Source organism: Aplidium turbinatum, chromosome 6, assembly GCF_918807975.1.
Source record: "Aplidium turbinatum chromosome 6, kaAplTurb1.1, whole genome shotgun sequence".
NCBI lineage: Eukaryota > Metazoa > Chordata > Ascidiacea > Aplousobranchia > Polyclinidae > Aplidium > Aplidium turbinatum.
This window is the reverse complement of record NC_137477.1, coordinates 8406186-8423915: the sequence shown is the minus strand read 5'-3', so window position 1 is coordinate 8423915 and position 17730 is coordinate 8406186. Positions and strand designations below refer to the sequence as shown.

General features: G+C 35.9%; 1 protein-coding gene across 2 annotated transcripts in view; it reads left to right on the top strand.

Annotated features, from left to right (window-relative positions):
* Positions 1 to 17730, top strand: part of LOC145771739 (puratrophin-1-like) — a 44394-nt gene that overhangs the window by 19118 nt on the left and 7546 nt on the right. For both annotated transcript variants that reach the window (XM_082583470.1, XM_082583469.1), the window contains exon 10: positions 15995 to 16186. In XM_082583470.1, the coding sequence (XP_082439596.1) occupies positions 15995 to 16186 (192 nt within the window). The remainder of the gene's footprint in view (positions 1 to 15994; positions 16187 to 17730) is intronic.

Here is a 17730-nt window from a genome sequence, read left to right as displayed (position 1 = left end):
TTAATGTTCAAACTGCTCATGAATTTTTTCGCTTCGTGTCAATAGATTGCGTGCGTATACCGATTGTCCCTTGGCATCGTCGCTTAGCTAAGTGGCAGCTACAAAGATCAAAGTGTCGGTTATCTCTGCGTATATCTGACGTTAAGTTACACAAACTAATCAAAAAAATATTCGGTTTTTACACCTCGTTATATTTTGTGGTCAAAATCCCAAACACACCTCTTTTCAAAGTAGTCTATCTTTAGTTTTTTTAAAGCGATAAACAGCCTGCGTAATGACAGAGCAATTAAAACCAAGTCTCCAATTTCAAAACCGGCTACGAAGCGTTGCCAGATAATTTTCGTGAAGCTTAAAGTTAACAGATTGTCAACCAAACTAGTATTGACATTTCTTTCTTCAGAAAATAATGTTTGTAAAAACTAATATACGCACTATAAACATAACGTGACGAAAACCAACAACCTATTTGCATTTTGACTTGTTTTAATGATAATAATTTGTTAAAATTAAAGTAAAGTTTTCTGATTTTTGTTAAAAAAAGTGTACTACCGGTCAAAATTTACTTAATGTTTAAGCACTACCTACAGTGCTACAGTATCAAACAAAATGCCTAGCCTCTGTATGGTTGTCCGTACACAAAAGTTAACTTTTTCTGAGAGCTGAACAATTTGCTGTGCGCATCACCTCCTCAAAATAAATTTCTTCGCCACTTCTTATCACTTGATCATCCGGACCGCATGCAAATTTGTTTCCCAGCCAGGAAAAGCTGCCGTTTAAACATCATTTCAACTTGTTGCGTAATTCATGTAAAAAGGTACGGGATGTAAAAAGGTGCCGGTACTTCACTGGTCGGTTATTGATAGTTCTCAAAATATCTTCATACCTTGCATGTTGAAGCTCAGCTTATAACTTTCACAAAAAAACTGTAAAGTAAACCTCGGGTCACTCGCTTCATAATAATGTTTTCTTATCGATTTAAAAGTTGTTCGATTAGTTTTCGAGAAATGATTACGTCATGCTTTGATATCATTTGAGATCTTGTTATCTAAACCTGTTTCCTCTGACGCGCTGCACCTGGTACATGCTGATTTGCTATTTTTACGTAAAATTAACATTGTGCAATGTCAGATGAAGTTCAAAATCAAGTTACTTAGCAAGATGAACGAGATTAGTGCATGAGCTCATAGAGGTTCCTTTTCAAAATTTCGAAAGATCGTTTTGTAACTCAAACTGAGCTCTAAAGCTGCTTGGATATGCCCTTATTTCAAAAGATGCTCGTATTTCTGTCATAAACAACATATTTTCATTTTTCTTTGACCTCAAGAGATTTTTTTGACATTTCAACCTTTCACTAAATCTTTTCCACTTCTCTAGAAGAGCTTTGGCTTATCCGTCGATTTTAGGAGAGCTTTCTCCTAATTTTGCTTCTTTCAAGACTAATCGGAGTAGGGCAAAGACATTTCTAAAACATTTATTCTTTTTAATGTAAATTTCTTGTTTGGTGTTTTTCCTGCTAATTTTATACCTGTTTTCGCTTTTTCTAGAAGGAATTTGTATTTTACAAGTATTTTTGCTTTTCAACTATTTTTTTAAATACTTTGTTTTTACAGGTATTTTTGCTTTTAATTTGTTTTAAAAATCACTATTTACATCTGATGAAACTTTTACACACAGTCACTAAAGTAGGTAATAAAGTAGCTTCATTTAAAAATGGTGTTCAATTTCAAAAGGACCATGATTGATTGCAGCGCAAGACGGACGGACTATATAGAGGCCATGACAACGTACAATGGGATTGTTAAAACTGGGGGCAGATAGTGACGTCATAGTGCCATTGTCTTCAATTGAATTTCTCTACAGATGCTTCCATTTTGCAGTGCGTTTAGTTCAGGGTAGTCAGGAATCATTTTACTTTAATGAGTACCGGTACAGTAGTCTACTTAAGCTACAACTCTAAACTTGGTAGGAATGTGATTTATCAGTGTCCTATATCAGCATAAGGATGAGATAGATCGATATTTGAAATAGAAATAGCCTACTTTGATTTGTTTTGGTATTTCAAAATATGTTTTTTAATCGTTTCAAAATCCAAGCATAGCCTAATTGAATTGCTGGCCGTCATTTGAGCTATTTGGGCGGAGGGTCTACCCTTGAGCAACCCGGTTACCTTACTAGTAATGAGTAAGGATGCACCGTAAGTACCCGTATTTCGAAATACAGTAGGCTATGTTTGTTTCGAACAGCCTTGATGGATAGGCTATTTAACGTCCTAATACGTCTATATTTGATTCAATCTAATATTTGATTTATTTTACGTTGTGAAGCATTGTTTGTGATATATTAGTACTCTTGTAAATGTGGTTAAGAAGTGCTGTGTCTTTAATTGCAATGGAAATTATAGTGAAGAAAATAAAGTTGCAGTGTTTAAACTGCCTAAATGCCGACCGGAACGTGATAGATGGCTTGCCACTATTTCAAGGGATAATATTCCCGATTCAAAAGACACCTTCGTTTGTGAACGCCATTGGCCAGAAAACTATCCTACCACTATCAAGTATGGGAAAGTAAGACCTTTGTATCCACCATCTGTGTTTACCTGTGTCCCTTTGAGTTTAGTTCCTCACTACTATTTCTTCCTAGAAGTACTCAAAGGGCGTTAAGTGGAACTCGCAATCAGCCTGTTGATGAATTACCAAGTTTTGACAAAAGTGACATTATTGTGAGCTTTGAAAATGTCCTGGCTAATGCTTTTAGTGTCCAATTTCCTTTTTTAGCAGGTGATGATGTTGTATTTCGGGCTCATCAGACGCTTGTTCTTCAATGCAAGGAATTTATGCAAGATTCCGACATACCCAAGTTTGTGTTAAGAATTGACAATCTGAACTTTGAAGCATTTCATTCTGGAGCAAAATGCTCTATAACGTCTCTATCAGCAAGTAAATGTTCCAGATGGTCACAAATTCAAGAAGCTGTGATTCTTGCATTATCTCATCAACAAAGTATTCTTTTACAACAGATGAAATCTATGAATTTTATGCAGGCTGTGGAAAACAAATACACCGTGGAAACAATCGTTAGGTCCTTCGAATATTTTTCTTTGTCCAGAAGCTCATACTGTAACCGACTGAGACGGGATTTCGAGTTGCCCAGTACTAGAACACTTACAATTCTCAAGCTTGGGAATTAATTATCATAGACTAGTTAACTTTAGTTTATGAGCTTTTCTGGATATTTATCAATTTTTTTTCTTGAGGGTTCTCATTAATACTACAATAAGTCGGGTTAGCATATTAGTCAAATTATATACTAAAGATGATGCGTATCAGCCTTGTCTCGATATCGATTTGTTTATAAGGCTAAGTGAATGATGCCTTACTTTTTACACGTTAACAATTAATCTTTTCACTAAGCGAGTCTTGGCTACGAGTAGCTGGTGCATTGTTTTTTTTAGATACTTTTTGCTAGTGAAGTTACCACTTTTTTAAATATCTCAGTGTTATCTACTTATCATGGCTGATCCATCGCAATTTTCATTGTTGGTGTGGTGCAATATCAAACAAACGATTTAATTGTATTTTCCTTTTACAAGTTTGTAGTGGGCCCGTTTGATACGAGATTAAAAAATATATAAATTGTTTACAAGACGATTAGCGTACTTGGTGATTTGTATTTCAACTTTCAGTAGGCTACCGTTCTGTAACAACATATTAATTTTTTAAAGCTGCCACACAGTGCCACAGCTTTAGTTTCAATGTTATAAATATTAGCCTAACGTACGGTTCAATGTCGGTTCAATTGAAGACAATGGCACTATGACGTCACTATCTGCCCCCAGTTTTAACAATCCCATTGTACGTTGTCATGGCCTCTATATAGTCCGTATTGTTGCAGCGTGTAAGTTTTTACAGCATCAATTTTGTTACACTGTCTATGAACGAGTGTGCTTTTCAATAAGCCTTTTAATTTTGGCAACATAAAAATAACTCGTTTTCCTACTCAATGTGTGGATAATACTGGATTTAAAAAAATGAAAACAAAGAATCTATGCTTGTAAACAGAATGCTGATTTCTGAGTTGGTAAACGTAAGTTCAATACCGAATTACACCCATTCCAAGATCAGTGCATTAGAATTAGATAACTGCTGCCTACTTAGATTGAATTTTAGGTTGTCATGCAGTGCACTTACGTGTTTGCACTGAAACTGGCTGCTGTTGGAAAACTTAAAAGCAACACATATCCGCAACGGCCGAAAGCAACATACAACACTGCATCACTTTGAACCTATCAACATTTTCCTTCAAAATTGTATCCCGGATAAAAGGTGGCTTCTGAATTTCGGTTTAAAAAATGCTTAATTAATTATTAATGAAAGCATGTTTGATCTTAAAGGAGCGTTGCAGCTGCTTTGAAAGTTAATATCATTACTTCTATCCCTTCAATGAAATAGAATCCTGTAATAAGTACTTCCACAGTTTTCTAAGGAAAAGTAACGCAACTAAACCGTTCGTAAACGTAAAAAGGACTCGAACGTCTGCCGTAGGTGTTAATCCCATATTTTTTAATCAACAGCTGACACATTTAGCTTTAAAAGCAATTTGTTCTAACTGCTATATTCTCTTATTTCGTTCTTATACGCCACGATGTATTCCGGATTAGTTGATCTTGAAGCATATCAACTTTTGTAGCGCATTTGCGATTAGCTTACGATTACGATTTACGACGAGCTCATTATTATTACAATATTAGACTTTTTACAAAAGTTTCAAAAGCAGATTCGAAAGAGTTTAAAACGGGTTCTAAAAACTCGTTCGCATTTGTAACTTAACAATACATCATCAATACATCATCAAGAGTTAATAGTATTGTATCACAGGGAAGTGATGCTTTCCGCATATCAAAAAGCAGACAGTTTCGGAGCAGCTGTGTAGAGGCACTGCCGAATACATTGTAACCCGAAACTCATTTTCTCAGATTCTAAGAAGTGCCAGTAAATTTTAGTACCATTTTCATGAGGTTTTTGGTATGACCAGACAGGCAGACATGGTACCAGACCAGTGTCTGCATACACAGAGGCAGGTTTCCACTGAGATAATATAATCAGCTAGCTATTCGTAGCATACTCTCTACAAGCAAGCTTTTCAAAAAATGTTCTTGTCAGACATGAAAGATCTTGTCCCAGTAGCTTACCCGGAACGCGAAACTACGACGATCTCACATTTTCTCATACCTGGAGGCATTGGTTGAAATATATTTTTTCCAGAAGTGAAACGTGTATTGAGATATTGCTACTTTTTCAATTTAGTTTATCTGTGTCTTTTATATCTATGTATGCTTTCGGTTTCAAATATTCACTGAAGCTGTTTTAACTTCTTTAGCATATGAATGAGACCAAAATGGCCTCTTTCGATAATGTTTCAATACGATTTCACTGAGAGTGTATGTATTAAGGATTTTAAATAATGGGGATGCAAAACTACATCCGTTTTTTACTTATTTACTACACGAGAGGAGTTGCGTTTTTTTTTCTGATTAAACAAAATATTGTACTTCTTATGGGTTCTATAAGAGTATTGAAGTTGGTTTTTAAATATAATTTCAGATTTTTTATTAAAAGCAAGCTTGCAGCGAGGCGTAAAAAATGTCAAATTGATAATATTGATCCTTTTATTGTGGTCGAAAAAGTGGAGCTGCGCTTCCAGTAATGTAGTGTCCCTAGTACCGTATGTATGGCTGAGAAACTTTTTTGGTGACTTCCTCCAGGATACACAGTTTCCATACTTTTTATTATTGGATGTATGAGGTCATCACTGATGACATGTTTTGCGTCACTGACAGCCGTGCAGAAAAACTGCCCCTCCCTTATTTTTGTACAGATCAACAAGTAACCGGATAGTTTTGATCAAAATGTTGTTGAGGAATACACAGATCATGTCGCAGGATTCTGAAATCTAACACCTTCTCACATGGCATAATGACAAATTTAATGAAAACTTGGAAATGTTTGTTGATGCTTTCCATTCATAAAAATACTACATCGCTTGGACGTTGCATTTGCATATTCTTACTAGGAAATAACAAATTGATTTTATCAGGTGGGTAGGCCTTTGGCATTGTCTTGCCTGGATTGATAGTGTTGTGTCAACTTTAAGGAAAACTTTTGAGGAACGATTGAGTCAATTTACACTTATGCTTAGAAACACCTTACAATATATTGTGCAATGGTATCATTTTTCTAATGCAAAATTATTAATAAAGGTTTCATAGCGGAAAATTTTTCATTAAAAACATTTTTATTGCTGTGTTGTCAAATGTCGATTAAACATGAAAGAAAAATTATCCTCTAAACATGGTATATTTGTTATGAAAAGGGGTACATTTGGTAAAGATTGATATGATCTTTAGTATCCACACAACTCATTTTGTGTTAAATTGTATGAGCAGTTTGAACATACTTGACCTCAGAAACAGAAAAAGGCTTTACGACTGGCGTTGGTTTGATATAGAGCGATAATCCCTTATTATGAAAGCTAATCCCACAATTTAATGAAGGGCGTTGTGTCAGCTCACTAACTCCATTAACTGCACCATTGCATGTACTCATTACTCAACCGTTGTTTTCATTCAACTGGTTTGACATATTCTGCTACATAACCCAGGTGACAAAATCCGCAAGGCTTACATTGTTTTAACGTATCAAAGACAGTTAAAATAACAAACAGCAACTCCAAAAAGGAACAATTTTGTCAGCTGGGGATTTTGTTCGCCAACAAGCAAAATCCGTCCTTGCTACAATAGTTTGCATTGCTTGTCGTATCCAGGCTTTCACCCGGTGGTTGAAGATTTAGATTAAGTGGACGGGAAGGCAAGGAAGCCAATCTTCGTGTCCACCTTCAGGCATGCCTTTTAAGTGTCCTGCCACAGACACAGCTGCATGCTCTTGAGCGGTGTCGAACCGGCGCCCTCTCGATTGCCGTTCCAGTGTTCTCACCACTCGGCTATGCAGCCAACGTCTCAAATGTGAGCATTGCATGTTTCTACTGGCTTGGTTGTTTCAAATGTTCGTTGACAAAAAATTCAACTCAACAGAGGTCCTTAAACTTTTTGGGCTGCGCCCCCCCTTGACGTCACTTGTAAAACTGTCTGCCTCCTTTTCGAATTTAAGTTATAAATCAAAGTCAAACTACATAAATTTCACAGAGAAGGATTAATGTAGTGTTAAGGAGAAGGGTGTAGCTGCTTTTTGTAGCGGTGTAGGGTTGTAGCGGTGTAAGGGTGTAGCGCAAGAATAGGCGCTGGAAACTAAACCGAAAGCCAGGTCACATGATCACTTAATAACCGTGATACAAAGTAAGAACCGTAAGATGTTACCAGTATTTCTGTTCATGACTTGTATAATACAGTAGTATACTAAATTGTGAGTTGTGACTAGTGCAAGAGCCTACCCACGTTCGCGCCTCCCTGTTTGAGAACCACTTTAACTAGGATGAAGTAAAGCCAATGGATAAAAAAGGTATTTTTTGTGTATTTTTATTGTTCGGAAACGTTTGGTCAAAGAAAGGCTTTAGTTTGTTTGTGGTGGGGTCGGAACGCTTTTTCTTTTCTGCTAACGTAAAGTCAAGATTCTCTTAAAAGCTTTTCAAAATATTTCTCCTGATAAGAAGATCATATGTTTTTGATACATTCGACGTCTACAGCCGTCCAATTGATGAAAAAGATGCGATTTTGCTAGCTGGGTCATAGTGTATCATAAGCTTTGGTAAACTTCAGTTGAGATCTTATCTTTATAAAACTACAAAATGTCGTTCTAGTAAGAACTCACTACATATTGTACTGTTCTAACAATTTTTGTGATAAAAATCTAATGTTGCCTCTAACAGAAAGTCATAAGCCAGTTTCTATGAGCAGTACATTTTTGCGGCAGTTTTATGTCTTAACAAGACAATCCTTACTGGTACCAATTGCACTTTTGTTTGTCTGGACTTACTTGAATGGATCTCAAATCAGTCGTGTCCAATACTCAGAAAACATGTCGTTGCAAGATACTGATAAAGTCATTTGACCTTATGACCTTAGTCTCGATTTGTCACGCGTGATTGATCGCCGTGTGAAAAAAACATATTTGAGATAAAACTGACAGGAAAAATCTTGTCGTGTGGAAACACATAGCCGAGTGGTGAGAGCCCCGGTTTGACGTTCGAAAGGAGGCCAGTTCTACACCGCTCAAGAGCACGTGGCTGCGTCTTTGGCAAGACACTTGAAGGCATGCCTGAATGTAGACATGGATTGGCTTCCTTGCCTTTCCGTCCACTTAATCTAAATCTTCAACTGCGGGCGTAAACCTGGATGCAACAACAAAAAACATTTAAGCTGTTTTTTAAAGAGCTACCAAGTATGCCCATGAGCATACCAAAAATTTAATTTGTTGTATAATATTTGGCATTCCATAATTAATTACTGTTGTGTAGTTTTTTGCCTTGTTGGAAAGTTGGGTCGTTTATTGCGAGAGTCGGTACAGCTGTAGCTGATAAACAGACGTGAACTGTCTTTTGTGAAATAAACGTAGAAATAAATCAAACATTAAGCAATGGCACAGGTGTTTCATTACACCTTCTACTTCCAATTGAACAGGTTGAACCCGCCAGTTTACAGTAAGTTCCCGTTTTTTCATGGTTTCAACGTCGCTCGACAAACATTTACAGTTATAAGTTGTGTCTACTATTAATTTTAGACTTTAAAATATGCACAAAGAAGTTCAAATAAATGAATTCGTGTACCCTCTTTCTAAAAGATGTATTTGAAAGAAACGTTTTGCATGAATATGACCTTGTGCTCCCTTCGTGTTTAGCTGAACATTCATGAATTAGTTAAAATACTTCGACGTTTTTCTGTTCAAAAACAAACTGGAAACAGCCAGCTAAAATAAATAATCGAGGTTTTAGCGAGATAGCATTACATTTTTCCCCTTGCATGGCTGCAAGTTAATTGCATTGACACGCATTCGTGAAGCGGTGTACTTTTAGAACATGTTTTCTAATGTCAATTCTTAAATGTAAGTTCTACGGCGTGTCATGCGTGACACGAACTATCAACCGCATCAAACATTCAAGTTTAAGTAAAAGAAAATCTCTCAAAAATTCCAAGTATTCGACATGCCGAAGAAATTCGGCTGTTTACTTCACGATGATGGCCCAAGGCAGCAAACAACTTTTCAAGTACAAAAAATGAACAAGATTGTTCACCGGGCATATAGTCTCAAGATATCATGTTGCGGTTGACCAAAACACTTGATCCGTCTCAAAGTAAAAAAATCTAGCTTTTTTATTTGTTAAACCACACAACTACGATTTACCAGTTGGATTTGAAACAATACCTTGCTATAGTTTTGCTTCTTGTAAAAATCTTGATTTAGTTTCACCATGGCCACCTGAAGAGCCATGGTTTCACTTAAATTTCTCTTTACTTAATAAGAAATGATTTAATTTTCTTACTCAACCGACGTTTTTTGCACTTGCCATCAACGACGAAAATTGTTTTCATCGATATATTTTGTTTCTGTTTTCATCATTAGTGATATAATTCTTACTTTGGACTTTACCTACGTGGTTCAGCATATAGTTTGAGTTAGCACAGCTTCAGTAAAGTGATTTGTAGTTTGTTTGGGAGAAAGTAATTATATGCGTGGGTTTTATGATGCGCAGCTTGTGTTCGCTGTCTGGGAAGAAGTGCAAACGAAATTAACAGAACATTAGCATTGAAGAGAATTGTGTTACATGCTATTTTATCTCTAAAACCTATCAACCTCAAACAAGTTCCAATATTTGACGTTTTAATGTAGATATTAGGTTAATTAATTCGTCAATGGCGAGTTTTTTGTAGCAGATTAGAGTATGGACATCCTTGTTAGCAGTTTATTGATAACACAAAAAACTGGAAGTAGTTGATTGGAGTTGGAAAGCGAGATTAAATTTACTTCTGCACAAAAACAGCCAGTAAATTCGTTCCTTTTTTTCATCGATTCCATATCTTGCGAGTGTAAAATCATTGTAAGAAATACGTATACTCGCTTGAATGGCACAGAAAATACAGCGAAAACAAACTGCACAAAACTGATTGCTTTCAATGTTGTGTTAATTTGCAACAACGTATTGTTGTTAGGCCTGGAGAGATTTAAAGTAACCTTATAGTTTTGTAAACTTCGTACCCAGAAATAGCCTGTTCTTCAATTCATTGCTGGATGTAGCAAGTCAGGTGAAACTAAATCCAGTTGGCCCTTGTTGTGTGAACATTTGGCAGCAATCGATCAAGTATAAATTTATCGATTTTTTCACTTTTTCGCATTAATTGAGCATCAGCTGTTCCCTTGTTGGTTCAAATTTTGTCCAATTTATTTGGTGGTTTGCTGATTGCTTTCTTGCCTGCTCGAGTTCGGACGGAGGTGTCAGTGGTTCAATCTGAGTGAGATTGGTGAACTATTTCCGCAATATTCTACGTTAAATTACTATTTTGTAATCTCAAATCAACGTTATGCTATTTGCTGTTACTTGGATGAGCGAAGAGTTGTTTGCAAATCGTAAATGAAAAATTTTAGGAATTGGAGCCTCAGTTCAGGAGCTTGAAATAGATTTCCTAGTTTAAAAGCAAATGGACTTCTTTCATCAATCTTTTTGAAGGCTTTACTTGGCTTAGTAATGGACTTTTCCTATTTCCACATTCCAGTTTTTACTATTATCTCAATAAAGGTGCTTTGTCATATCGTACCATTAAGCGAAACATAGCGGAGCTGCTCAAACAAGATGTAGAAATCTAGCTAAACAAGGGTTAGTTGTTGTTGGTTCAGAGATCAACGTACAATTGCAGTTAAACAGTTTGTTGTCTATGAGCAAATTTGAAGATGTGTTCTTTTGCTAAGTTTTGCAAACATTTAAGAGAATCATAACATCTACCTGTCCAAATCCTTGATCTGTCTGTATGTTGATCGACAAGATAAAAATCTCTTTGTGTGTCAGGTTCCCATCCATTAGTTTCACAGTGGAGTGAATTTTGATTGAAGTCTTGCACTCCGAGTTAGTTTCTTATGTTTTTAGCTCATGCAATGTCATTCAACAAAAGGCAGGACTATTCGCGGTTCAATTCAGTGCAATTTCCTTCGGTTGCGTCACAATTATGATGAGAGTAGCTGTCGTGTGTAACTGATATTTATGGCAGTTGTGGATGACGAAATTTGAAACCATAATCTTATTTTCAGCTTGTATGCTATATTGCAGTACACCGTACACGCATCCGAATTCTTGTATTCAAGCTGTGTTTGAGATGTATACGTGTACCAGTAGGTGGTAATTGGTGCCGTTTTAAGGGACAAAGTGTTCCAGGCAATATACTGCTATAGCTTTTGTATTGAGTTAGTGTTTTTTGTCGTTGATGGGATTGCAAATGAAGACGTTTTGCAAAAAGTAAATTACTTTATGTCAGTTCATGGACTGTTTGTGCCAAACACCGTAAAACAACATCTAAACAACTACTTTTTGATCTGGGTTTTAAGTTGTGATTATACTGAGTGGTGATTTACAGCTACTCAAGCAGATGATCTCGTCTTGCCGGACAATGCCATTGAACTGCATGAATCTCAACGCTCGCAGCTGGTGGCTTTTTGTTGCAGCTGTTTTGGTGAATACGATTTTCCATTGTGTCTGCTTTGATTGAGTCTTACATTCTTGTAAGGTTGAATTCAGAAACGTTTTGAAGCGTTTACTTTTTCTGCCGCAGTTTGTGCTGCTGCAAACAAACGAACTTACCACCCGAAGTTTTAGGAACATGGAACAAATCATGTCCGTTGAATTTATTGTTGCGACGCTTGACTAGACCAATTAAAAGTAGAGTTTAAATTAGATCAAATTTGTCAAAGCAGAAAAATCAAATCCGGCTCTGTTAAACTCTAATTAAATCTATTTGCATTAAAAATAAATAAAGTCTTGATGTTAGGGTGACTGACAATACCTGATTGTACGATGTTACTCTGTTTAGATTAACTACAAAGTATTAAAAACTTCAAAATGTTGAAGTTATTTTAATAATTAAGCTTTCAGATCAGCTAATTGAAAGTAATGATGGAGAACTGCGCAAATCTGATGTGGTAATGTCAATGAAAAAATAATTTTAAAGCGATAGTGTATTTTCCATTGTTACAAACCCTTGTAGTTGGTTGTTGTAATTAATAAAGAAGAAACTTTGTAGCGTTTCTAATTGTGATGCTATAACTTACATTTGATACAATCGTCATTTCTCTGTTTGTTTTTGTTTTTTTCTTTATATTGAGAAGGATGTTTAGTGGGTTATTATTTTTGCACTGTGTTAATAAATCAAATATTACCAAGCTTAGTCTTTGTTATAGCTAAATCATATATAAGTATAAACGTACTTTTTTTTATAATTGGTTAGATTAATTTATTATAATTGTAAAATTAATATCAAGCACCACTTATATGTTCTGGCGTTTTCTGCTTCAAACAAGTCGTGTAATTGTTTCAAATCTGACTATTACAGTAGCCTATAATAATTTATTTTAAAATCTTGCTTGAAATGTACAAATTATTGTTGACCTGGGTGTAGGCAATCACTGGGTTCTTCCGAAGGTTCAGCTATTTTCAAATTTGCAGAGTCGTTTTTTCTTGCATGTGTTCAACCTCGGCTTACGTTGATGCGATGTCAAAGAGATTGCACTGAAGGACTTGTTTGACTTACAAGTCTTACATTAGCACCGGAGCATTAATGCTTGTACAAATTTTTCTGAGAGAAGGCGACTGATTCCCTGACGTTATTTCGCTTCATGTATGCTTTAATTTCCAGCAAGACGACGTTATGCAAAATTAATGTCAAACTTTGTCGTTGGTACCAACAGTAACCTGTTCCTACAAATGAGAACTTTGGGCTTCGATCTTGGCTTTGGGAACTTCAGTCATTTTGGACAATTTTAATGCTAGTGGTAGTCTCTATGCTGTTTTTGACTTGAAAGAATTTGTTTGCTTGTGAAAAGTTAAATCCTAAGTTTTTAAATAGATTCTGTTGCTTTCCGTTTCTAATTTCTATAAGATTGACATAGGAAAAAGCATTGTGGCAAACAAGTTTTGAAGCGGAAATTTTATAGATTATTTCGTGCACGAGCTTTTATTTAGCTTTGGGCTGTGTTGAAACGGTCACACCTACAAGCTACAACTAAAATTTGCTCAACAATTTTAACATAGAAAAACATTGCTTGTTGACTTTTTGTTGAAACTGACATTTAATTTGTTTCTTAGTGTTGACAAAACTAGACCGAACAGTAATTACAGATTGGTGGCATTGACAGAACTGGCCTGAAAAAAGTATGCGTGACCCAAGTTGGATTTCAAGCGAGTTTGCGAGCTAATTGTAAAACAGAAGTTCACATTTTAAATATTAAGTTCCGCTATCGTCATCCCAACATATTGGCATTTACACTGTAATGGAATCTGTAAATACTTTTTGCATTTCAATCAATGTAAAGACTGATTCGTCCGCTATATTGCAGCAGGATAGAAATTTTAAGTAAAAGTATGCCGTAAAAGGCAAGTCCACTTGATGTTTTTAGAATCTGCTGTGATTTTATGTTTTCCTTCTGTCAGTTGCTATTTATTCAAGTTTGTTTGCAAAGAAGTTAAACCTTCCTGTAAACCGAAGTTATATAGTCCATGCCTCCCTTCTCTTTTTTTGATGTTTCAACAACCTGTTTATTGAGGTGACAATAAACTGCATTTCTCTCGTTGCCTGTGTAAAGTTTATGCTTGAAATCATAACAATTCAATATATTTCTGAACAGTTGCTGACAGAAAGTGGCTGAAACAAACCAGTGTGCTGTCCCAGCCATAAAATGAGACGTTGAATCAATATAAAAAATACTGGTTTGCAATCTTGTGTGGTGTGGAGCTGAGTTTTTCTGCGGTGTGTGTTTGATGTTCGCTTTGGCGCCCACTCAAACCTTTTTTTATTCGCTCTCGAATGCTTGAAGCGATCACTCGCACTTCGCAGTTCGCATCTCGCGAGTTCAGGTCATTTCGAATTTGATGGCAGCGTCAGAGTGGAGTAAAGCAAGCTAGCTTGTGAGCTTGCATGATCAGGAAAAGTTTTGAGTCTCACAGACAGAGAAGAGAAGGATAATTTTGTAAAGCCAATGAATGCACTTTGATGAGTTATTTCCAAATCAAAAAAAAGTTCAGTTTTGTCAGAACTAATGGATGAGTGCTCAATATGTAGGCTATCTTTCTTAGTTAAATTCATTACAGGTGTTTGCTATTGAAGTATCTTGAGGATTAATATACGTAGTGAAAAACACTTTAAATTCACAGTAGACTGAACCAAAAGTTACACCTTGAAAGCTTATGTGAAATCTAATTTCATAAACCAGTCATAACTTGCAAAAAAACAACTATCGAGTGATTTAACTTTCATACAATTTCTGAATGCTCCAATCTTGGACTAGGTGCTGCAGAATTAAAAAACCATTGAGTCAAAAAATAATCGAAATAGTTTTCACAGTTGTCTGCAAACGCTCACAAGCAGAAAAAGCGTGCTTAGCCAAAAAAATTCGTTCCCTTAACGCTTGCAGACGTTTGATCAATGCAAAAATGAATATTTGCTATTTGGGTTGTTGATAGCAAATTGTTTTTATAGCAGTTGCTATTTTGTACCAACAACATTTGAAGGACCCTGTTGTTAGCATGTTATGAGATTTTACAGCATTCTTTCAGTTGCTATCCATCCTTTCTTGCAGCAAGGTTTTTATGTCAGTCGTGAAAATGTAATGTATTTGTTAAAATTTAAGAAATCGTTTTGATCTGATTGTTGCTATTTGTCGAAATTTTTTCTACATCTTGACAACGCGAACTGATTTAAAACACTGCTATACCTTGTAACGTCGTGAAATACCGTTGCAGATATGTTATGTTTGTTATTCGAACGGAAAGGCATTTATTTGATTAAATTAGTGCTCGCGAACGGAATGGGATTGTGATCCTTGCTTTACAATAGCATGAAAAGCATTTATTGCGCAAGGAATGACATTTGATAATTTAATTTTATCAAGTCAAATTCCATCTATTGTTAAGGAGCCCCTGCTAGCCCCCAGATAGATCCTCTTTTTGTAAACCTCACTGTCAAGCGGCTTTCTTTATGACATCAACGTGATCTTTATAAAGAAAACTATTGTAAATTTATACGTAGTTTATTTCATTTATTATATTTTCCGATTGTAAGAAAGTACTTTGGCACTTTGGGTTCTCTCCAGCCACGATGAAGTTTTTTTTTATTTGAGGATAAAACTTGGCTGCACTGCACAATGTAACTTTAATCATGCTTTTGCTTAGTGACCATTTATTGAAATACAAGATATCTATCCTCTGTGATGAAATCAGCTGATTTTCTAATTAATTTTCAACATTGTCATGAGAAAACGAGAAATTTGTTTGACCAGTCAGAATCAGAAAGACATCTAGCCCACGGAAGCAATGACTTATTCAAACTCGGCGTCTAAGATGAGTCATAACAATTTGCCGTGAATCCTGGCTGTTAAAAACCCATGTTTATCTCCTTAAAAACTAAGTAATTTCCGTTCTGGATGAGATATTGCGGTCACTCATCTAGCGGTGTATCCTCTGTGAAAATTTGCTTAGCGGAAAAGTAAATTAAATCTGACTGTTATTTGATATTGACTTGTTTAGCTTGAAAACAAACGTAGTCACACTACAACTACTGTGCCAATACCTTTCAAATGCACGTTGATTTTTCTCAATCACTCCATTTGCTGTTGTAGAAGGTTTTGTGCTCTTTGACCACCAGCAAACAGGTCGCACAACTGTTTTCTTTTCAGCTGCAAGCAGCGGCTAAATCATGATTAAAATTCGATCAGTCAGGCCACAGAAGTAAATTAAATACAGCATAATAAATTATTATTTAAAATTAACTTGACGTTGTCTGTATTTTCAGGCTGATTATGCGAAATGCGACTGTATGCTGAGTGAAGTCGATCAGTTAAACAGACTTGGGTATTTATGCGAAGTAGAATTGATACAAAGAGCAAAAATAAGTGAAGAGCAAGTCCAAGAATTGGTTATGAAAATGGAGCGTAAAAAAGAAGAAATTGAAGTCAACACACAAATGTACAGGTTCATTGACCAGGTAAGATATTTGTGACAATTGGTACATTTTCTGTGTTTTTTTGTTTCCCAAATGTTGCATTTACAAAACGTGAAGTCAAACTTTGGCAATATGGATAAACTAATTTTCCTAAGCCGTGATACAATCCGATGTTGCAGTTTTGTTTGTTTTGTTTCTTTTAACTACCTGCCGGATGTCTTGTAGATATTCATATGCATGGTGGTAACCTAATCAAAAATTTATTTAAGTTTTACGGTTTTTCATAAAATTTCTAGTATATTTATGGTTTTTTTCAATATACTGTATGTACTTATTTGTCTGGAGCAAGGTATTTGCGCGCTAGCTGCTGCGCCCTTTTAATGATATTTAGTGTTGTAATTCCATCTTCTGACTAGTATTTCGATACCGAAAGAGTTGCCATTTCTTTTGAAATGTCACAAACAATGTTACGAAATGATGCAATATTATTAAGGTTTCTGTTCTTCACTCCAGACATCTCAGCATTCTTACAAACCAGGCTTTTGCAAAGTCTATGAACCTGTTCTCAGTTAATTGCATATTACCAAAATAAGCTTGGCGTCCGTTCGTATTAGCCTGCAGCGAGTGGAAACGTTTGTTTCTTCTCACAAACCGCGTTATGCTATTTTGTCTGCATTGACGTAGTTAGGCTATTTAATGCTAACATACGGAGACACAAAAACTGCTTTCACTTAAAAAGTCTATCTCACAAGCCAATCGAGAGAAGTCCTTCGGTAAAAGGTTAAGTTGGGATTGTGAGATAGCTCAATTTAGCGCCAAGAAAACAGATTGTGTTTTTGATATTTTACTGCTTCTTTGAAGTGCAGTGTTATCAATCTGCCATTTACTCAAACATCAAGACGTGACTTTATAACGAAAAGCCTTGTTTTGTACCAGACGTTTCAATAAGCGCAATCACTATCACTCAATCAGCTGCGTAATTGAAAAATTGCGTATGTTTTGCTTTCTAAATGCAGCTTTGTTTGACTAAAACAGACAAAATGCTAATAAAAACGCTAGAAAACTACTGAAGAAGCACGACTATATCCTGTCCCAGATATTTTAATAGTAATTTCTTTGATGAAAAAGACGTGTTATGGTCTACTGCTGGAGAGTGACATCATATGACGATAATAGATAAACAAAAAACAACTTCAGGTTGGTGATGACGTCATATAGCCCAGGTGCGCTCTGAACAACCGAACGCTTTGTGAGTTCCAAATGATCAGTAAAGCACAAATAGCCGGATCGTCATTTTTGTATTATTACTTTCAAAGGACATCACAACACGTCAGAACGATAAAACTAGCTTGGCTTCAGCAAGCAAGTCAGCCCGCATTTATGTTGATTCGACGTTTGCAGACAAAAAAGAACTAATTTACTGGCTGAGTTGTGATTGATTGACTATTTCGTAATTTTATGGTTTGACTGAAGCTAAAAAGCATTGGGCAACCTCTTTTGACCTCCAGCAAGTGAGGTGTTGTCACTTGCTGACAGATCTGTATAATTATTATCATCAGTAGCAAACGGGCTATTCTGTGTCAAAT